Genomic DNA, 24,648 nt, shown 5'->3' with positions numbered 1-24,648 from the left:
TCTTCATTGAAATTTTGTTTATCTATTTTAATTTTTATTTTCTTGTATGTGAATTTTTTTAATTTTTTGATTCTGAAATTAAGACAAAACATATGTTTCCATTGCATATGCATTTAAAAATCGTACCTACATTTTCTGTATTAAACAAAACCGCATGAGTCTTTTTGATGTTGGAAACCTTGAAGAGCCCCTCCCCCTTTTACCACTGATCCAACTTTAGATGCTGTGTCTCATCTGGAAGTGTAAATGTTTTGTATTTACTTTATTTTAAAAAGGTAATATTACACGCCGTATTCAATGTCATGTAGCTAAGTTCTTCAAGACGACTTCTTCTAAAAAGGTATTTGAGGGTAAGAAATATACAAGATTAACCCAAAAATCTTCTGACAGCAACACATTGACCTGTAAATGTTCTTCTAAAACCATCTGGACATGCTAATTCAGGCACTGTTAATGCAGCCCTTACTATAAGGCCTGAACACACAGGCTCCAATGTTGCTTCATCAAAATCAATCTCAAGACCATCACATATTGTTTCAGAATTTAGATTTACGCACTTAAATTCAGGATTAGTATTCAGGATTCCTTTCCCATTAAGCTTACTTATATTGATGAAAACTTCATTGGCCTTGCACTTATTTACTATGCACTCAGCTTCTACTGATACTTGGTTGAAAATATCTTGAATAACTACAGGTTGAAGATACTCATTTTTCCGACATGGCCCCCTTTCATAGGCTTTGTAGCAATTACCGTCTTCCCACTTTGTATGGTAAGGTTTGCAATCGCAAATTGTATCACCATATACAGTATATATATAATCTTGGCCTTTTGGACACTTTGAAATATTCCTGTCGCGTCTGGCTTGTAAACGACATTCTTCAGTTCTCTCCTTTTGAACAGGACAAGGTCTTTCCTTGCATGAGCCCAAACCTGAAACGATTAAAAATACTACTAGCAATATTTAAGTAAAATTAATAACACAGAAATATTTTTTTTTTGAAGATTTTACTAAAAACAATTAAGCGCGACTCTATAAGAACTGTAAGTAAGGAGCGACCTGGCCGAATAGTAATCGAGAGTCTAAAAAAGAAACTTTGATATCAGTTATCGCATCAAAAGAAACAGATTTTAATGCTGATTTCAAATATATAAAATTCACTAAGTTTAATATTGCCCATTAAAAGCTACGAGACTGAGAAAATTTAACTGATTTTCAAAAAATGGAAAATGCCCCAAAGCTGCCAGTGATCTTAATGAAAATCGCACAGTTAAATTCAGCATATCAGAGAACCCTGCTGGAGAACGTTTCAAGCTCCTATCTACAAAAATGTGAAGTTTTGCATGTTTTTTTTTCAGAAGAAAGATCACGGATGCGTGTTTTTCGCCAGAGATGATCGTATCGAAGCAATGTCTTAGAAGATCAGGAGAAGGCTCATTTGAGCGGAAATTGGAAGTTCTAGTGCCTTTTTTAACAGATCAAAAAGATTATTCCGTGTGGTAGTGATGTTTTCTGCTATTTTATGGTACCAAAGCGCAATTTTACCCCAAAGAGGACGAAGTTGCTATGGTTTGAAAATTTGACTTTTTGTCCCAATTATTTAAGAAAGATTGCTCAAGCAAAAGAGCCATTAGCATGAAATGAAACTAAAAAACTTTAGTCTAAAGAGTAGGGGGATGAGACGAGAGCAGCTGCATTTACATAGGGAATAATTTCTGTTCTTTTTAAGTTTTAATGTTGCTCCTTACTTTCAGTTGAAAAACTTGCTTTTTGTTTAATTTCTGATGTTTTTTTCAAATAATGCCGGGAAATCTCCTCCATGGAAAATCCACCAGGGGCACAATTACCATGGTTCCCCTGCGAATGGAACATTTCATTCGTTTCTATTTTTTTATTAAATAAAAAAAAGTTTTTTTTAACTGAAAGTAAGGAGCGACATTAAAACTTAAAACGAACAGAAATTATTCCGTATATAAAAGGGGCTGTCCCCTCGTCAACGCTTCGCTCTTTACGCTAAAGTTTTTTATTGTTAAAAAAAATAGAGTTGTGAGAAAGTCAAACTTTAGCGTAAAGAGCAAGGTGTTGAGGAGGGGACAGCCCCTTTCATATACGGAATAATTTCTGTTCGTTTTAAGTTTTAGCGTCGCTTCTTACTTTCAGTTAAAAAAAAACTTGTTTTTTTTATTTAATTTTTGAACGTTTTTGAATAAATTCAGGTTTTGATCTTGGCTCACAGTACATGAATAATTAAAAGAAAAATTTCATATTAATTTACTTTTTTTTGGTTAAATGGCTTTCTCGAAAGTTGTTTAATTTTATTTACGAACGTTTTTTTTAGTAATAAATATACGTAACTTGCGAATTAACTTACGTAACGAACTTCTATATTTGTATATTTTTAATACGTATATTAGGGGGTTAGCCCCCTAGTCAATACCTTGCTCTTTAAGCGAAAGTTCGAATTTTGTTCCAATTCTTTAAAAATGACCACTTAATCAAAAAGGCCGTTAATTAGAATAAATAGCTCTTATGAAAGTACTAAAAAATCTCTGGCTTAATGAGTGAGGTATTGACTAGGGGGTGAACCCAATCATATATGTAATATTTTCTGTTCGTTTAAAGTTTTGATGTTGCTGCTGTTGCAGTTTAAAAACTTGTTTTTTTTATATTTAATTTCTGATCTTTTTTTAAATAATGCTGGGAAGTCCGGCGTCCCCTTCATAGCAATGTCCCTTCCCCCATGAAAACTTCCTTCATGGAAAGATCCTGCTACATAACTCCCGACCCCAGGCACGTACGCAGGAATTTTTTTCGGGAGGGGGGCAATTTGTTTCGAGGGGGGGGGGCCAAATCCTTCAAACCCATTATTCTGTGAGAAAAATCAGAAAATTATGGGAAAATGAAAAAAATAGTGAGATTTCGAGGGGGCCCGGGCCCGGAGGCCCCCCTGCGTAAGTCCCTGCCCGACCCCCCCCTCCCCCACTACCAGGAAAAATCTCCCCTGAAAACGTCTGTACTGTATACTTCCCAATAACCAATACTATAAGTAGGGTAAGAGGTACCATTTCTGTACCCTGTATAGCAATTCCTATGTTATTTGCGTACGGCACGTTCCATGGTAGCTTTCCAAGGCATAGTCTACAGCCAGCGGTTATTTGGCAGTGTATAATGTGGTCAAACAGGTTTTTTTCTGTTTTTGTTGTCAATTACACAATGAATGGACGTCATGAGTTCACATGCACATACTTAAAACTACACGTGATTAAACACGTTATAAAACTACATGCTATTTGCTTATGTCCTGTTGGTACCATTCCAAACGGGTGGGGATTCCCCGCCTGTTCCTAAACATTGCAAAAAAGATAACAGTATGAACGGGGGATTCCCCGGGCAAATTTGTTTCAACTCCAAGTTTTTTTTTCAATCAGAGTGGTTTTTTTCGAGCTGAGACCTGTTTTTTAGGCAGCCAATCAGAGACAATCGAGATATTTACTCCTCTCTCTCTCTCAATTTTTGTTGTTGTTGCTAGCTCAGTTTCATTGTGGTAGTGAGTGTCACCACCTGACAAAATGCTCCATAAATGTTCATTTTGTATTTAAACGCTGGGTAGCTGGTCATCATCATGTGAGAATTGCACAATGATTGAGGAATTTGATGGAAATTGTAGATTATGCAACCCATGTAAATTGCATAGTGGATAGGCGGTGCAAATTCAAGGTTGTAATTCCCGTCTTGAAGAGCTGTGTGACTCTCATGCTGGAGACCACCTATGCTTTAATTATCACTATGATAAATATAAGCAGTGGAAAAATACATATCCCGGTATGATTGGAAAGAATCCTAACCGTGATTTTAGTTTATTGCTATGAGATTGGTATCGTCGTGGTTTTAGATTGTTCTGGGAGGAGGAGACGGATCAACGATTCAACTGCTTGGCAAACAAAAGAATATGGTTTCTATGTAATCGTTGTGAAGACAATGGGTGTTATGATTATTAGCCCACAGATTTTTATTTGGCTTTGACGGAATGTGATTCGATACTTGAGGACACTATTTATGACATTACTTCAAATAAGCAAATTCAAACAATTGAATTCTATAGAATGAATGAGAATAGTATCATTGATTATACAAAGAGATATGACAAGAGTGAAGTTACAATCTCTTGTAGAAAATACGACTCTGACATTGCACTACATCAGTATAAGTGCACCGTTAATTCAGATAATATACTTGCAGTAGTTATTTTAAAAAATATTTAGCAGCAGATAAAATCTAAAGAGCAGAAAAGTTGTTTTTTTATTTATATAAACTTTAATTAAGAAACAATTTAAAATATATTTTTAGAATATTTTATTCGTAGGGTACTAAAATCCGTATTAAATACGCTTGTAAGTACATTATCCGTTGGAAAGGCGTTCAATTAAGGTAAGTCAATGAACATATTGAGAAACTGTTTGTAGGTGTAGCCACAAGATCTGAATATGAAAAAGAGTAGTGCATGAACGCCACAATGTCTTAGTTTTTAAATCCTGTACTCGTTGATTTTGAATAATGGTTTATCCCCTGCTTTCAATAAAGTTGCTGATGTATGGTGCGTAGAATTTATACGATAGGCCAAGAGGATCAAAAAATTCAATATTCTTTGCTGTTTGAAAGATGCATAGCCAATGACCGGTCTTCAAAATCGATGGACTGCTATTAACAATGATTAGGGTATTGTTAACACTCGGAATTTTTTCAATGAAGTCCGAAGGTATGCAATGGGACTTGTACTGGGACATGTATGGATCCATACTAAATATGTTGATTATTTGGTTAGTGTTCATGGCGCTAGGTCTAGTAGAACACTGCCGTCGGTGGTGATATCCCAATAAGTTTCAAATTAACTCAGTGATATTAGCGTGATACTTTCCGTCAGAATAGCGGTAAATGCACAATCTAAACGTGAAGTCCCGGTTCGTTCTATACTCATATCCTGTATGCTTGACAAGTCCAAAACAATAGCCCCGTGATTTTTTGAAAACATCAAATCGGTTATTCCATTTTAAATTAGTTGAGAGTCATGATCTAGGAATTGCATGGTCAATTCGTACAGAGTTCTATAGGATTGTTTTGTCAAATGATAGAGTGTACAGTGGAATACCATTCACTTTGCATACAAGGCTAGATAGACCGAAATAGTTAAAATCATGGGGGGATTCAGTTCAGGATCCAACGGCAATACAACTTTTCACAAAAGCCAAAGCTAATTTGGATGGGATCTCTCCATTGATTAATGATCTATCAGTATAGCAACGAAAGACAGCGGCAATATAATCTTGATTGGTAATTGTACGTGGGACAAGAAGTTTAATTTTGTTACTACTGATGCTAATATTCTGCACTGCCAGTGCAACAGAGCTCATAACTTGTTGTTTTCGAACGTGGAGAATTACCGATGGGATAATAACATTTGCATCGGGTGCTGCAGGAAGTGTTTTTCTCAAAATGAAATTAGATGGTGCCATCTGTAACTTTATGTCAATCTTGACATTGGGGGGTAGCCATTGGGATATATTGAATATCTCATGATTTAATTTTACAACTAGATTATACTCCTGGGTCACTGCAGTGGTCAACTCGCCGTCAGTATAAACATCCGATTGATATTCATAGCCCAATGATTGTCCTCTCAACTCCTTTTACACCTTTAGCGTCATAATCATAAATTGTATTTAGCTAGGATAGTTGGATGAATTATTGCTATTGCTCACCAATGCTCCATTAATAAGTATATCAGGTTGTTTGAATAGGCTGTGTAGAATACAGTTTTAATAGGAGAGACCATCCCCGGCATTTGGAGCTGTATTATCTGTCTGTTTCTTCACCACAACATTTAAATCAATAACTGTTGCCGACAAATCGATGAAATAGTCTTCATCGGAAAATATTTGACAGTGTATATTTTCAGAAAGAAGTTGTTGAGGGTTAAATTGTTCATAGTAGCCATACTTGACACTGACAGCAACATTTTCAGCATTGAATAGATTCAATGAAGAACTCATTAATGGATATCATTCCCTGCGGTGGAGATAAGTCATCTTAAGAGAAGCAATACCCCTTTGATCAAATATTCTTTTTCCTTTCACTCTTCTTCTGCTTATTAGAATTCCTTGTTCTATTCATATGTGACCTTGTTTATGTCCTCTGCTTTCTCCCTGAATCGAGACTGATGAGTGAATGATGAGAACGCATCCTTTTCTGCCCCACAACATTTTTTCGAGATTTTAGTTGCTCACCAACGGCTCTTGCTGAAGATTTAATAATTTCCTTAACACTCTCCTTGAAATTCTTGCCCGACCCCCAGTCCTGTAGCGTGGAAGCAGCAAAAGTTGATGCAGCAGGTACAAGATATTTTTTGGCAAGGTGTAGTGCAAAACAAAATAGCTTAGCAAACCAGCTACCAAGACCATAGCCAGACTTTGTAGTACGATCATTGTAGTAGTCCAGTCCATTCCCTATTTGACGCAAACTCAAAGCACCAACATAACAGTAAATATTGGGACAGACAGATAGAGTTCTCCTATTGTTCATTTTAGGTGATTGTGCAGTCTTTGACAATAGGTCTAAAATGACCTTTAATCACTGCTAAGCCTTAAGTTATTGCTATAAAATCACCCAATTCACTTCTTATTCTTAACTGACAGTGTTTCAAATATGAAATATTTACAGGAAAATACTTATGATGATATATATTATAGTAATGAACAAGTTCATGAGTTGCTTATCTATCAAGAACACGGAGGAGGGGGACATTTGAATTACCGACTCTCGATATGTTCGCAAAGGATGCATAGAAAAATGTTAAAAAGTTCAAATGAAAACCAGAGTGATAATCATCAAAAATAACTTCATCCATCCTGTAAACGCTGCCAGTATTTTCACTAATGATCACATTCTGTTTAAAGCCAAGAGCATCTCTCAGGTTATCATTGAGAATAATTGTTTCAGTGTCAATAGGTGAGGTAATGTAATTCCTATCTTGTTCCAATAAATAATTAAAATAGAATTTACCAGTCCTATTATTTGATATTATTCTATTGATAGCACGACACAAATCCCCCATATTATCATATTCAATATCTTTCACCTTTTCAGGGGTATATTCGCCTGATTTAAGTGCTTCAGTCCTTTCTTTGTCGACATAGTTCAACCCGTTTATAGTTTAATCGAGGGGTTTAGCTCTTATATCATACGTGCGATGCTTTCTCAGTATGTCAAAGATATGTTTAAAAATACAATCGACAAGAGCCACTTCATATGCATCGTCAAATTTGACGGAGGGGGAGAATTCTTTTCCAAAAGTAACTTTTCGAATTCAATTCAGTGTAGAAAAGAACGGAAATTTTGGAGATAAATATTGCATAGAAATAACGATGCATTGTCAATATCTTCAACATCAATCCAAGATTCAAAATCAGAGTTATATCGTAGCCACTGAGCAATTAGGTTTTTCTTACCCCTGTGAGTACCTGCCTTTAATATCTTTTCAATTTGATAGATTTCAATAGCATTTTTAAATTTTTGTAATTCATAGTCATAAAACCTGCCGAGAATCTCTTCATCTGTGATATCTCGCTGGCGATAAAGTTAGGGTTTTTCGTCTAGGATTTTTGCCACTTTAAAAAGTTCTGTTGACCAGAAATAATTCCCCTTTTAAAAAACATTAGTTGTTCTATTAATTCCAACAGTATCACCAACATTGAATTTGTTTTTCATCTTGACAGTTGATTTACTGGAATATTATTCAAGAAAGGTTTCAACTGTATCATGATCAGAATGATGAACATCCGTTTGTTTAGAGTTGCACAATGATATATGAGGTCTTTCATTATGAATCAACCTGATTTTATCTAGATAATGAATAAAAGCCGATGTACTATTTAATCTAAAATATCTTGAAATTAAAAGCTGAATAGCTCTGATCAATCGTTCTGCTAAATAGACCTTTATAGAACCGTGATTCTGATCGAGTAGTGTACTATATTTCCCTAGAGTTTTTGCAACCGTGGGGTTAACAGATTCAGAACCATGAGCAATTGGAATTTTTTTATACGAGTCTTTTTTAAAAATAATGTCAATGGCCTGGGCAATTTCAACACCTCTCTTTGGTCTGAATGGATTTACATATGTATATTAACTTAAACCACGGAGTGCAAGTAGAATGTACTTGTACTGGGTACTGTGACGTCTTTGAAGCTCACCTAGAGTCAGGAGATCTGTTTGCATTATCTGCAATGGGTAAAAAGTATTAGTTTTCCGATATTGATTGGCATAAAGTCTATGATTTCTATGCAGCGTGTAAATTAATTTATTTTATATATAGTCTTGAAAATTTTTAGTCTGAGCAAAGGTTACTTCGGAAAGAGTGATGGGGGAAGTTAAAATCCCTACCTCACCAATATTCTCATTAACACCTATCAGAACTTCAACCATTTTGAACTTAAACACGTTGGTAACGTTCGCTACCCTTTTGTGCACTGACTCTGGTGGTGGTGGTAATGGTGACGTTGAATTGATACGTCTTCGCTTTTTTGTAGATATGAGCGGTGTGCTAGTATTTTCCAAAATTGATTTAAAATCTTCTTCTTCATATTTCAATGGTGTCAATGTTGTTGTTGATGATGATGATGATGTGTGTTCATTTAATTTTTTTATAATTTGTCTATTGCCAATAAGACTTTTGGTGAAGTTTAATGTATTTAAAAAATTTTATAGATGAATGTATAATAATAATAGCCTTTTACGATTTCTTACATTGTAATAGATTAAATCAAGTAGATTATAGCTTTTGAGCTGAATTAAAATCCCTTTCCCTATACTCTCAACTTAAATGTGATCTTGATCACTTTCCAAGAGATAGATTAGGAGTCGTTTTATTTGTTCATGCTATTAGTTGGGGAATAGATTTCCAATTTTTAAAAAAAATTAAAACAAATACTCCGTCGTTAATTGTGTTCCAGCAGACTCTTGAGGAGATGATTCTTTTTTGAGATCAGCAGCAGCAGTAGTGGGCTTCGACCGATAGGATTTGTGTTTTTCCACTCGGCGAAGTGCGTCGTTAAGTAAAAACAGTTTTTTATCGTCCTCAGTAGTCTTCTTTTAAAGGACTTTATTCTGACTGTTTTCAAAGTGTTTAATGGGTGAGATAGCAAGCTCTATTGGAGTTAATTTAGAGGTTTTTGCAGTCTAGAGAGAAACGTTTACACGTCCTGCAATTATTAGCAGCATTGTCTTGAAAAAGCTACCACCCGCCTGAAAAATTTATGTCTATATAAAATTATTTCCATCCGGGTTAGATGCCCATAGTGTCTCAACTCACCGAGTTTTCTGCTTCTGTTGTTTAAATAATTCTGATTTTTTAGCATTATTGTTGGTAAAACTTAAACAAACTTCAGATATTAGGTAAATGATATCGCTGTCAATACCGTGTTTGAGCATTGATTTCCTAAGCTGAGGTTTTGAAGTGCTTAGAACTGAAAACAGATGTCAATTATCATTTAGTTCCTTCATTGTCATCACAGATACTAATAGGTCTTTTTATGGTTCACTGGGAGATATATGGTAATGTCGTTGTCGAAAATATATGACTAAACTCAGATCTTCGGGGTTATTTTGATCAAGATCCCATAATATATAACCAGGGGTTTTATTAGCTGCACGATTGTATGCTGAGAGCAGAAATTTGGAAATAGCTTTATGGATTTTTTTATTGATCGTTATTAGTAAACGAGAATCCCGAACAACTCTTTTTTTGATATAGGAGTTTTAATTCAAAGCAATTTTTTGCATGGATTTGGTTTGATGAAAGAGATTGTGTAGAATCAGAGTAACGGAAATCTGTTCATGATGAGAACAAACAGTGAACATTCGCAACAAGTGCTGGACCATTGTTCAATAGATTTATCCATATAGTCACTGATTAGCCAAGAGTTTGTTGCAAAAATACTGAAAACATCAAGTCCCCACATGAATTGTATTCTGACCGCCCCCATGGCTGCAATTGCCTTTATTATATCTTATGATTCCTTACAAAGACTATAGCATTAGTAGATTTTTTTTGGCTTTACCACAAACATTTCATCACAATTTCTTATTATTTTAGTTAAGAGTGCTGTTTTGCCCGACAGTGAGGGCCCACACAGAAATGATCTGAATGTTCTATTAAATTGATGCATGTTACCTTCAAAAGTTCACGTGGACAACTAACTGTATATCCTGATAGTATAATGAATAAATAATTTCACTACTACTACTCTGCTCTTAAAGAACAAGAAGACGAAAAAATAATCATATTTTTCTTAGATTACATACATAAAAAAGTAACAATACTTAAAAAAAGCACATTAAACATGAAAAAATACACTTTTTTTTTAAATTTATTTATAATAAAAAAATACAACATTTACATGGGTACACAGAGAGAGAAAAAACACTTTTTTTGTTTATTTATAGAGAAAAAAATACAGCATTAAATTAGAGAGCACTTGAAAAAAAATATCACTTTTTTTAATGAAACATTTACAAAAAAAAAATCTGCTCTAAGTAAAAAAAGATAACTTTGATATTGTGGCGGTGCGCCCCCCGCTGGCGGCCGCCGCCCCCCCGGGCCGCGAGGCCCCCTCCCCCAAGGCCACGAGGCCCCCCCCCAAGGTTTTAGGAAATAATTTACAGGACTTTATTTAAACCGAGACTTTCCCTATGGGTAACACATTCGGCCCGGTCTGAAGTTAAATAGTAACAAAGAGGAAGGGTGGTCACACCGGCTTGAAAAAGATAGAGCCTGTTAGAAATTATAATCATAACAATTTTTTCTACATATACAGGAAAGTTTTTGTAGTTGAGAGAACAATTTGGCAACAATTTGGCTCGTGGAATTTTATATTCAACAATACAATTCCTATAAATGTCCATTTTAAAATTCTTGTCCACATAGAATTATGGTACTCCTTTACAAAATGTCTTGATTCCTTCATCGTATTTTTGCATGAAGTACCAGTTAGGATATACAAACATACCGCTGGAAATCATGTTTCTTATTGTTTCAGATTTAAAAAATAAAAGCTGATTTTGTATCCGATGTTTCATAAGCTCAGGGTGAAGACCATTCCAATCAGTTTAGTCCATCCGTGAGCTGGTAATTTCATTGTTCGTCAAATCATCAATTATATTTGGGGTTTTTAGTTTTAACAATAGAGAGTCCGTGTCCCCATAACAGACCTGTACTTTCCGCTTGTATGGCACTTGTATCCTAGTCATATTTTAGAATAATTCTAAACATATCTTTTTAGAGATCTCCAAGATTGTACTGCTTGTAACGATTTTTTTATTCATGACAATGCGTCTTTTTTTTTCCTATTCAAGAGAACCATATTCGGGTCAATGATTGTGAAGGAAGTGTAATTTGGATCGGCAATATTTCAAGCAAAATTTTTAGGATCGGACATAAAGTCAAAATGGTTTCTATTATGAATAGTCAAACGTTGTTCCAAAGGCTGACTTCAAAATTAGGTTATAAATTTGTTTTTCGGCTTCCGTCTCCACTGCAGAACATTTATTGACAAAAGTGTCAACGAACGTGTTCAGATAGGGTTTTTGACTGAATCGATGTGCTCTCTAAACCTTTGGAACATTTAAGCCACTTTTGAACATCTATTTTAAAGAGGTGTGATGTAAAACTATGTTTTTTTTGGCAGAAGATCAGCAATAAGTTTTTGTTTTGAAGATGACCGATGCAATCCTTCTTCTCCGACTAAACACCTAATGCGGGGGCTTAAAGAGTCTTTAATCAAAGGTATAATAATGGGCTGGACAACAAAATCCTTTACTGAATCGTGAAGCTCGACTGGTATCTCCCCATCAATTTCAAAAAACCATCTAGCCGGTCCATTCTCCTCAACACTGTCACCAATGTTGGGGAAATGGGGAGCTTGAGGGTCATTGAGCCATTTATAGTCACTGCGAGGTAGCGCATAATGGGACATGGCCAAGAGATAGAGAGAATTTATATCAAGGAAAACTGCATCTGATTTTGTCCCTGTTTTCTCTCCTTTTGAATGAGTTTCCGAGATACGATCCCCATAGAAACCAAATCCACCCATCATTGACTTTTCGATGAACAGATGCTGATCAATGTCAGTGATTCGCTCAATTTTTTTCCCCACTAATTTTTAGGATGTTGTCCATCACTAGATGAAGAGAGAATATTTAATAGCCCAAATCAAGATTAAATTCCTCATGTATTTTATCCATATTTTTAAACATAATGTCTGAAAAAGTTAACACATCACTCTACAAATACAGCTTGCAGTAGTCAAGTGCATTTTTTCACCCTCTCTCTGTCCATACTGTTTTAGCAAAACTGTAGTCCTCGGGGATGCAACTACGATCGTGTAGACTGTCATAAAACATTTCAATCGAAGGAATAGTTTTCTCGGTAAATCTCGATATTGAACAATAATAATCATAAGGATAGAAACCCTTGACCGTTAACAAAATATAAAAATCATTTGGAGTTTGCAGTTAGAACAGAGGGAACTCATTCTAGCCGTCTTCGTTTTTCGGCACTTGAATTAATTTACTCTATGATTTGGGAAAACACTGTATGAATCTAAAATGAGAATTTTATTCAGATACTCAATGCTGGCTTCAACGAATATCCAGATAAATTCAGCAACAAACAGCTTTTCCAATGATTTAGTTTTGATTTTGTACGTAAAGCCGTCTATGTCCCATACATCATCTATTGTTCCACTTCTTTGAAGATGTACTATTGCAGGTAGCACATACTTTAGATCATAGTTAGAGTTATGTATAAAAACAGGAAGAGAAAGTTGTGGATTAAATTTTAAATTACATGAATTGTGTACCCACCCCCGAAAGTTACTTTTTCCCATTGAATTGGGGCCAATAAAGTGATTGTGGTCCTGTACTACGTATTTTGGGGCAGGGGCACCCCTACAGAAGCAGTCAATTTTCCCCTTTTTCATCACTAGTTGCTTTTTATCTAACAATATCATTGGTTCATAGGTGTGACGCAATTCTGAAATTGCGCCGTTCGCTGTTTTTATTAAAGAAATCCACAGCTTTTCCCTACTGCCCTCCCCGTTCATAGTCAAAAAAACTCCTCCTATTGCATTTTATTGTTAGAATCGCTACGGGTGTTCGCGTACGAACACGCAACTAGCTTTTATTATTTGACTATATTCGCCCTTAATGGGCCTAATGCCTCAATCAGTCTTGTTTCACAATCTAGACACACTTTAAAAGCTTGTAGAAGGGACCTTTGGAACTTTTTTAATTGTACAGTGTCTTTGCCTTCTGCCGGCATTTCTATTGTTCAATTCCCAAGAATTTTTATATTGTCCATCTGATCTGAGCATGTTCACTCAGATCTAAAGGAGGAAAGGCACAAGGAGCATTAGAAAAGTTCCCCTTTCTTCGTGACTTGAGATAGAAGTACAATTTATTGCAGTAACGGGAAAAAAATTACCAGGGTAAGTTACATCTTTTGGGGGTTTGTAAATAGTCGAAATCAACTCATTATCATTATTCACTATCGGTGTCCTCACTCAATACGAAGATCTTTTTCTGTTTGTTTTTTTTCCCCCATCTTCAAATTAAGTATCATACCATGGACGGACTCTTCCGCCTCGAAGAATTCACATTTAGTTCGCAAAAAATCTTATATACTTAAATTACACCAGTTGCTTTCCCACTAAACAATAAAAATTTACTTTAGGAAAACGTGCTACTCCGTTACGTGCAATTCTATTGAGATTTTTTGTTGTTGGCTCTTTGCTTAATGTTTTATGGCCTCCTTTTAAAAATGCATATTTAAAGCATTGCAGCCCCGTTTCAAATTTGAAACCCTGAACCCCTCCTGTATCCAACAAATCTGGATTGCAATTTATTCTTTTACCCCGCCCTCCCCTTAAAATAAAGTTTTTTTTTAAATCTACTGAGATTCAGATCCATACATTCAATGTATAAAATGATGGACCCACATCCCCTCTCGTTAAACGTGTCCAAAGTTGATATCAATTTATTCACCCAGTTAAAAAAGTTGTCTGTCTTCGAATTCGTTTAGACCTGGGTAAAAAGTCTGGTTGCATGTTGATAAATGAAAGTAAAAAATATCCCCAGATGTCCCCTTCTGCAAATAGACTTTTTCATTCACCGCTGCTGTAACTCCTCCTTGACCCTCCCATTTCCGAATCTTAATCTCAATTTGTGCTCGAATTATTTGGATATCGCTATGGAGAACTTTCACGGGGTCAGTTACAATAATGCCCAGCGTTTTCCTCTGGAGGGTTAAAATCTATCCTATACGTTTGTAAATGACCTAGAGCAGACTCTAACAAATAAAATTCACGTAATTCCGGGGACATGGTTCTAATTTGATGTCCTGTACCTGTTTATACAGGATCCAATTCACTAATTGTAAAGTTATCCTTAAAAATGTCCCCGGAAGAATTAGGCCCAAAAATTTGCATAAGATTGTCCATTTCTTCAACTGTAAATTAAAAATCCAGGGGGATATCAAATAACATACCTTCACTAACATCATCCTCCGGTGAAAAGGGACAATTACCCATGATACTTTGTAATCCTGGACCAGGGAAGGCAGAGGTTTTCACAGCTTCCCCCTGAAACTAGAAAAATAAAGGATTAAGTTTTTTTTTCTTTGACGACAGTTTTATCACAATTATAACACACTTTTCTTTTTTCTTTTTTTTTATCAAACAATGTATAATAAATTACAAATTTTGTTAATAACACACTGACACACACACTGACACACAAACTGACACACACACGCACACAACAGAGACACTGACACTGACACACACACACACACAAATACTCGGAGACAAACACGCAGACACGCACACACACAAACTTAGACACAAACACCCATACAAACACACCCACAGAGACAAAGACCCCCACACACACGTCGAACCACCCTGCCCCACCCACAGCCCCACACACAGAGACACAAACACACTCACGCACACACACACGCACATGCACACACACACAGAGACGATACACACACAGAGAGAAGACACACGCACAGAGACGCCCCACACACACACACACACACACACACACACACATACAAAAACATCGCAACGTTTGACTAATAGCAATAAAATAAAATAAAAAAAAGTCAATCAAATATTTGTCTTACTACCCCATTTAAAAAAAGAACTTGATTCTTTTTCCTACAAATCTAGCCGTCCGTAAGAAATAGCGATCAGACTAGAAGCAGATTCCTTTTCCTACAAATCTACTCCCCCCCTTTTTTTACGCCACCCCTAAACACCCTTTTTTTTCTTCAATAATTACCCCCTTTAGTAAAAACACACACGCGCATACAAGTAGCTGATTATAAATTGTTAGCCGAACAAACGATGATCGTTTAATGTTGCTTAAACTAAGACTTCAAATGAAATATGGAAAAAAAATTTCACGAGAAGTTCCTTATTTCACTGAAGAATACACGGAGCAAAGACAGGTTTTTCATATGCTAAGTTTTGTTACACCTTGAAGGAATCTGCATTTGATTAGGCTAAGAGGCGCGTGCTGACCCGGTTTTTTTCTTAACTTTAGTACATGAATGCAATCTCTGAGTCGAATGTAAAAGTTAAATTATCAGCAACTTGTTTAAAAAGGGAAATTGTGGGTGCGCTATAAAGTTTAAAGCTATTTGATAAATGGTGCTTACCATAGAACTTGTAGTTAGCTCGTTACAAAGTGACCGTGGTGCATAGCGGATAACGCTTTCTCTCATCGAACTATGTGCAGAGTTGACAATGTCATGAGAGGGCCCTGGTTGGTCCAGAGAACTTGCAGCTTGCATTGATGTGTTATCACCCCATCTTGGTCTGTTTTCGGGCGGAGGGTGATTGCAAGAATCCACCTCAACATTCTTAAAAAAGAAGAAAAAAATTAGTAATAAGCCCTCTTTTACAGATAAATTGCCCTCTAAAGTTTATTCCGGTGTTTGTAGCACTTTATAAATATTAAAAAAGCTTCTTAAGTAGAATTTTGTAAAATTTTTTATTTGGAGGGAAGGGAAGGAGGGGAGGGTGATTTCAAAAAACATCTTCCCATAATAAAATTTGATTTATAAAGTCAATTCTGATGTTTGTAATGCTCTATGTCTTAAAGCTTTACAGATATTTAAAAAAGCTTCTGAAGTAGAATTTTGAAAAATTTTGAGTTTGGAGGGAAGGGAGATTTTAAAATCCTCTTTCCGTGATCTAATTTAAGCTATAAGGTCGATTTTGAAACTTTTTGCGCTCAATCTATTAGTGCCTTAGAACGCCTGCTACTTTTTACAAATCAATATTTTTCTGCTCAAATGTTCCTTCGCGTACATACGAATATCATGGTACTAAACCCCTAAAATTTGAAATAAAAAAAAATTACAAAATTTAATTAGCTAGCTCAATTCTTACTTATTCAGAATATTAAAGGAGGGCATTGGACCCTCAATTCCATAGTATCAAACACAAAAAAAAAGTTGACAATTATATGCAAAGTTTTTAAAAGTTATATACCTAAATTACGAAATACTTAAAATCACAGAAAAAAAAGGAATAAAAGGATTCCTGGACATAGCCTAAACTAAAAAATTATTAATTATATAAGGAATTCACCATCGATCCCATATCTCCCCCTATACGCTTATTTTTTTTTTTTTTTTTTAGAAATTTCAAAAGAGTTGTATATTATAATTAACTGACCTTTTTGATTAAATAGTTTGTGATCTGAATAAAATTCGAAATTTAGCGTAAAGAGCGAGGTATTGACTAGGGGGTAAACTCCTTAATACATGTGATAAAAACATATAAATATAGAAGTTTCGTTATGTAAGTTAATTTGTAAGTTAATTCATAACTCAATTTTGAAAAAAAAAGCCACTTAATGACGAGACAAAAAATAGATTTTCTTTTTTTTTATTATAGCGAAACTAACTAATCCTGTTTTTGAATATTTAGTGAAATGATTTTAAAAAGAACTAACAACACAGTAAAAAAAAAGCGTAAGAAAGGATGGAAATTCTTCCCTAACTTAATAACGAGACAAAAAAATAGATTTCTTTTTTTTTATTATAGCGAAACTGACTGACCCCTGTTTTGAATATTTAGTGAAATGCTTTTTTAAAAGAGCTAACAACACGGTGAAAAAAAAGCATAAGAAAGGAAGGAAATTCTTCCCTAAGTTAATGACGAGACAAAAAAAATAGATTTCTTTTTTATTATAGCTAAACTGACTGATCCTGTTTTTTTTGAATATTTAGCGAAATGCTTTTTTTTAAAGAGGTAACAACACGGTGAAAAAAAAGCATAAGAAAGGAAGGAAATTCTTCCCTAACTTAATAACGAGACAAAAAAAAAATAGATTTATTTTTATTATAGCGAAACTGACTGATCCTGTTTTTTTTTGAATATTTAGCGAAATTCTTTTTTTTAAAATAGCTAACAACACGGTGAAAAAAAAAATCATAAGAAAGGAAGGAAATTCTTCCCTAAGTTAATGACGAGACAAAAAAATAGATTTTTTTTTTATTATAGCGAAACTGACTGATCCTGTTTTTTGAATATTTAGCGAAATGCTTTTTTTAAAAGAGGTAAGAACACGGTGAAAAAAAAGCATAAGAAAGGAAGGAAATTCTTCCCTAACTTAATAACGAGACAAAAAAAATAGATTTCTTTTTTTTATTATAATAATGAGAAAATTTTTTACTCACCAGAACTCGCTTAGAATATTCCATATCTATGTAAATGATTGCAAAAATACTGATACTGATAGGTTGAATGAAGTATTCAAACTGTTGAAAATCCTAATTTGAAACCTGAATATATACAAAAAAATAATTGAATATATTGGCAGCTAAAAAAGACACACCGGTTTTTCTGACACGGATTTAGCCTAAAAAAAAACTTGTATATCATGAAATAGAAATCCGGTAAATTGTGTCAGAAAAAAACTTGTCCTTCATCAAAGTGAAAGACATGTCCTCAAAGTATAAGACCATGTCCGGTTGGCCTAGAAACATATCTGGTTGACCTAATTGCTATACGTCTCGGCAAAATAGTACCTTGGTTACTACTACTATATGTTAACATTGGGTAAAGTTCATAACTTTCAGCCCTCCTCCCGGGACCTTCGGGGGATTAAGTCATCCTAAGAGACATACTTATAATATTTTTGTACATGCTGAACAAAATGGCTATCTAAAAATTTTGATCAGGTGACATTGGGAAAACAATGAGCGTGGGAGGGGGCCGAGTTGCCCTCCATTTTTTTTGGTCACTTAAAAAGGGCACTAGAACTTTTAATTTCCATTCCAATGAGCCCTCCCACGATATTCTAGGACCACTGGGTCGATACGATCACCCCTGGGAAAAAAATTAAAAATAAATAAAAATAAACAATAAACCGTGATCTTTCTTCTGGCAAAAAATGCAAAATTCCACATTTTTGTAGATAGGAGCTTGAAACCTCTACAGTAGGGTTCTCTGATACGCGGAATATGATGGTGTGATTTTCATTAAGGTTCTATAATTTTTAGAGGGTCTTTCCCCCTTTTTTCGAAAATCAGCCAAATTTTCTCAGGCGCGTAACGTTTGATGGGTAGGATTAAACTTGATGAAACTTATATATTTGAAATCAATATTAAAATCCGATTCTTTTGATGTATCTTTTTGTATCAAAATACCGTTTTCTAGAGTTTCGGTTACCATTGAGCCGGGTCCCAATAACCAATACTGTATGTTAACATTAGGTAAACTTCATAACTTTCAGCCCTCCTCCTGGGGGCTTCGAGGGATTAAGTCATCCTAAAAGACATATTTATAATATTTTCAACCATGTTGAACAAAATGGCAATCTCAAAATTTTGATCGGGTGACTTTGGAAAAAAATGAGTGTGAGAGGGGGTCTAGTTGCCCTCCACTTTTTTTGTCACTTAAAAGGGCACTAGAACTTTTAATTTTTGTTCCAATGAGCCCTCCCACGATCTTCTAGGACCACTGGGTCGATCCGATCACCCCTGGGAAAAAAAATAAATAAACACGCATCCGTGATCTTTCTTCTGGCAAAAAATGGAAAATTCCACATTTTTGTAGATAGGAGCTTGAAACCTCTACAGTAGGGTTCTCTGATACGCTGAATATGATGGTGTAATTTTCATTAAGGTTCTATAACTTTTAGGGGGTCTTTCCCCTTTTTCAAAAATCAGCCAATTTTTCTCAGGTGCGTAACTTTTGATGGGTAAAACTAAACTTCATGAAACTTATATATTTGAAATCAGAATTAAAATTTGATTTTTTTTATGTATCTATTGGTATCAAAATTCCGTTTTTTAGAGTTTCGGTTACCATTGAGCCGGGTCGCTCCTTACTTACAGTTCGTTACCACGAACTGTTTGATAGCACAATGAAGTTTGTTCATAGAGCTCCTAAATGCATTGCTTGTCAATGGGCGAAAAAATAAATGGGAAAAACAGACTAAGACGCGAAAGGAAAAAATGAAAACCCACTTTCTTAATGAAAGAATTAAACTAATTTGATAGAATGAAAGAAAAATTGCGACAATAACCATAAAATAAGAAACAGAAAACAACAATCAGAAGACAAGAAAATGAAATTGGTTTCAAATATTTGTGCTTTTTTTTTTTTTTTTTTTTTTTTTTGCGAATTTCACACAAAATTATCTTAATTTTTCATGACAGCGATATAGCTGCTATCCGACCAAGTGGTCTGAAACTACTTCGTTTTATATAATTTTTTTTATTGAATTTACTTCACTACACTATATGTTTGGTTGAGTAGTTTTAAAGGCCTGTATATGTTTGTATGTTACAGTTTGCTTGTGTCTGTTGAGCCGTAGATCACTGATTTACTGTGAGAAAATTTCCCAAGTCAACCAACCTGTACTTTTATCAAGAACCATCCATAAGTCTCTGCTTCCACAAAATTGAGATTGCAACACTGGAACGCATGATCGTTCGTCTGCTGAAAATATTGTTTGACCTGTGCAAAAGCTGAGTGACTGCCTAAAAAAAAAAACAAGACTCTCTTTTAACTTGGAACTACAAATGGTCCATTTCTTTTATTCAACAATTAGAACGTGTCAAAATTGAAAATGAAGAGCAAAGACACACGCGGTTAGAAGACATGCGAAACAGAGCATGTGAGCGAGTCAATGAAAATCAACATGGACAGCGAGAATCAAAACGTTTCAACATTAAAAATGATACAAGGTCAGCAATGCCTACCACGTCATCTTGAAATAAACAAGGTCAGCAATGCCTACCACGATTTTGTAAAAAAACAAAAACAAACAGAGGTTTGGCAATATCTATTTCATAATGACAAAAGACAAGCTAAATTAAAACGAACCAAACAAATTAAAAGTGATAGCGACGATGATTGGATTTTGGATTTTGACATGGATAAGGTCATCAATGCCTACCATAGCTTGGAAAATCAAAAACCTGGACTAGATAATTCGTTGGAAGTTTTTGTCCCACCATCTAAACAATTAAAAGAAACCAAGGTTCGTCTAAATGTTTTTTAAAATTAAAAAAGACAAGCTTAGTCTAAAGTTAAAGGTCCAATAAAACAAGACGTAAATTTAGAAAGGCACTACTTCTGCTTCGAGGTCCATGACGTCATTTGGACGTCATGACATCAAGTAAAGGCTCAAATTGTATGCTTTTAGAAGACAAGCGACAATGAGAATCCATATATAGAAGCCTGCCACATGCCGAGCTACGAGCCCGGTAGCAAAGCCACCGGGCTCCGAATAATAATATATATATATATATATATTATATATATATATATATATATATATATATATATATATATATATATATATATATATATATATATATATATATATATATATATATATATATATATATTGTAATTTTATAAATTGCATTTTACGATGATTATGGCTCAAAACTCCCTACGCTGCCCATGATGTCTCTATTTGGAACCTTTAGTACTTGAAACTAGTTTCTTCCGACTCTATGTTTTCACAAAAACTACTCCATGAAATTCTCTTTCCTTCTTTTTTTTCCCCAAGACCTCACTGCCTTTTACGTGACGAAACAAATAAGAGTTCCAAATAGGGACCTATCCCTATTTGGAACTCTTATTTGTACCGTGTTTTTTAGGAGTTGTAAGCCTTTCAATTAAGTGTCCCAGCCTCCTGGTTCATTCGTTGTGATTGTGATTCTAAGTAGCCATATCGCCATTTTTCTTCATTGACTTAATTCCGAAGTAACCCCACTGTTTATTTGCTACCCTTCCTAAATTGGCTTCTGGGAGGCCGCTTGAATCTATTCGGTTTCACCTTTGTCAAGGTTTTTGGCTAGCACTTCTTCTGTAATTAATTCTGCACCTCTTAATTAAGCCCCTTTATAAGAAAGGCGATAAAAGTGAATGTGATAATTATTGAGGGATTAGTCTGGTTTCTGTAGGTAGTAGATTACTTAGTAATATGATACTGTTTAGACTGAGGGATCCCATAGACAAAGTTTCAAACAGTTCATGGTAACGAACTGTAAGTAAGGAGTGACCCGGCTCAATGGTAACGAAAACTCTAGAAAACGGATTTTTGATACCAATAGATATATCAAAAGAATCAGATTTCAATGTTGATTTCAAATATATAATTTTCATCAAGTTTAGTGCTACCCATCAAAAGTTACGCGCCTGAGAAAATTTGGCTGATTTTCAAAAAAAGGGGGAAAGACCCCTAAAAGTTATAGAACCTTAATGAAAATCATACCATCCTATTCAGCGTATCAGAGAACCCTACTGTAGAGGTTTCAAGCTCCTATCTACAAAAATGTGGAATTTTCCATTTTTTGCCAGAAGAAAGATCACGGATGCGTGTTTATTTGTTTGTTTGTTTGTTTTTTTTTTGTTTTTTTTCCCCAGTGGTGATCATATCGACCAAGTGGTCCTAAAATATCGTGGAAGGACTCATAGGAATGGAAACTAAACGTTATAGTTCCCTTTTTAAGTGACAAAAAAAAAATGAGTGCAACTAGGCCCCCTCCCACGCTTATCTTTTCCCAAAGTTGCACAATAAAAAGTTTGAGATAACCATTTTGTTCAACATGGTCAAAAATATGATAAATATGTCTTTTAGGGTGACTTAATCCCCCGAATTTCCCAGAGGGAGGGCTAAAAGTTATGAACTTTACCCAATGTCAACATATAGTATTGGTTATTGGGAAGTATACAGAAGTTTTCAGGAGGTTTTTTTCTGGTAGTGGGAGGGAAGGGTGGGTCGGTGGTTATGTTGGAGGATCTGTTCACGAAGGAAGTTTTCATGGGGGAAGTGAAATTGCCATGAAGGGGGCGCCGGACTTGCCAGCATTATTTATTGGTTATTGGGAAGTATACAACCATTTTCAGGAAGGATTTTTTCTGGAGGGGGGGGGCTAAAGGAGGGGGTTACTCTGGAGAATATTTCCGTGGAGGATGTTTCTTTGGGGTAAGGGACATTTCTATGAAGGGGTGCCGGATTTCCAAGCATTATTTAAAAAACGATCAGAAATTAAATTAAAAAAAAAAGTTTTTACAACTGAAATGTAAGAAGGAATATTAGAACTTAAAACGAACAGAAATTATAACGTATGTGAGGGGGTTCTCCCCCAAGTCAATACCTCGCTCTTTACGCTACAGTTTTTTTTTAGTGCTTTCAAAAGAGCTATCTATTCTAATTAAACGGCCTTTGTGATTCTGGGGTTTTTGAATCAAAATTTTTTTTAACTTTTAACGTAAAGAGCGTAGTATTGACTAAGGGGAGAACCCCCTCATATACGTAATAACATATACGTAATAAAAAAAAACAATAAAAAAAAACAAGCAATATGGCCCAATAGTAATCGAAACTTTTAAAAACGGAATTTCGATGTCAATAAATGTATCAAAAGAATGTGTTTATAATGCTGATCCTAAATATATAAATTTTATTCAGTTTAGTATTACTCATCAAAGGCTACAAGCCTGAGAAAATTTACCCGATTTTTTAAAGAGGGGGGGAAACATCCCCTATAAGTGAAAGAATTTTAATGAAAATCACACCGTCAGATTCAACGTATCAGAAAACCTTATTACATAGGTTTCAAGCTCATATCTGCAAAAATCTGCAACTTTGTATGTTTTGCCAGAAGAAAAATATACGAATATAGAAGTTAGTTACGTAAGTTAATTTGTAAAGACATCCATTTAGCAAAAGAAAAGTAAAATTTTTATGCAAATAAAAGCTGCATTAACTAAAAAACGATCAGAAATTAAATAAAAAAAACAATTTTTTTAAACTGAAAGTAAGGAGCGACATTAAAACTTAAAACGAACAAAATGATTCCGTATATAAAAGGGGCTGTCCCCTCCTCAACACCTCGCTCTTTATGCTAAAGTTTGACTGTCTCACAACTTTATTTTTTTTAAAAATAAAAAACTTTAGCGTAAAGAGCGAGGCGTTGAGGAGGGGACAGCCCCTTTCATATACGGAATAATTTCTGTTCGTTTTAAGTTTTAATGTCGCTCCTTACTTTCAGTTTAAAAAACTTGTTTTTTTTATTTAATTAAGAGAAGAACAGTGTGGTTTTAGAAAAGGTAGAGGATATGTCCACCAAATTCTCACTCTTAGGTTAATAATTGAGAAGTGCCTGAGTTTTCAAACACCTTTGGTCCTCAGTTTTATAGATTATGACCAAACGTTTGATTCTGTTGATAGAAGAGCTTTGGTAAAGGTTTTATCCTTGTATGGTATGCCAGACAAATACATTAAAGTGATTAGTGCTATGTACGAGAATACAACTGCTGCGGTTAAAGTAGGAAATGAGATTAGCAGCTGGTTTTTTATTAAATCAGGAGTTAAGCAGGGTTGTGTTCTATCCCCCTTTATATGGATTGTTTTGGTGGACTTTGTCTTAAGGAACACAGGAAAGGCAATGGGAGACCACGGAATAAAATGGGGAGGAAAAAGTCTCCTGGACTTAGATTATGCTGATGATTTAAGCATCCTAGATGAAAGTGTGAGCAAAATGAATGAAGTTTTAGAGGTTTTGCGAGTTAAGGGTGCTAGAATTGGTTTGAAAATTAATTTTAAGAAGACTAAGTCACTAAGGCTAGGAATAAGTGAAGATGAAAAGGTGAAGTTCGGTAATGAAAAGATTGATAAGGTGGACAGCTTCACTTACCTTGTTAGTATTATTAGTAAAGATGGTGTTAGCAGTGAAGATGTCAAAAGTATAATAGCTAAGGCTCAGGATATTTTTTCACAATTGAAAGAATTTTGGAAGAATAGGAAAATATGCCGGATAGGCAAGGTTAGAATATTGGCAGCTACAGTGACGACGCTAATCAAATATAGTTCTAAAGCATAGGTCCTTAGATAAACGGATGGAGATTTGCTAATGTTTTCCAGAGAAATTGCCTACGGATTGTTCTGGGTACCCGGCTTCCTGAACGTATCTCAAACAACAGACTATATGAAAAATGTGGTTCAATACCGCTCTCTAGGGTTATAATGAAAGAAAGGTTGAGGTGGCTAGG

General features: G+C 35.0%; 1 protein-coding gene across 1 annotated transcript; it reads right to left on the bottom strand.

The window, feature by feature from the left end:
* Positions 1-245: 245 nt before the first annotated feature.
* On the bottom strand, positions 246-20,118 carry LOC148952234 (uncharacterized). The gene is made up of 2 exons (XM_089088884.1): positions 19,993-20,118; positions 246-933 (listed from the first exon to the last, which is right to left on the bottom strand). The coding sequence occupies exons 1-2, from the start codon at positions 20,012-20,014 to the stop codon at positions 368-370; spliced, it is 588 nt and encodes a 195-aa protein (XP_088945010.1). The 5' UTR covers positions 20,015-20,118; the 3' UTR covers positions 246-367.
* Between the last annotated feature and the right edge of the window lie 4,530 nt (positions 20,119-24,648).

Source organism: Artemia sp. Qi Xiang Cuo, chromosome 5, assembly GCF_049724085.1.
Source record: "Artemia sp. Qi Xiang Cuo chromosome 5, ASM4972408v1, whole genome shotgun sequence".
Classification (NCBI taxonomy): domain Eukaryota; kingdom Metazoa; phylum Arthropoda; class Branchiopoda; order Anostraca; family Artemiidae; genus Artemia; species Artemia sp. Qi Xiang Cuo.
This window is presented reverse-complemented; position numbering and strand designations above follow the sequence as displayed.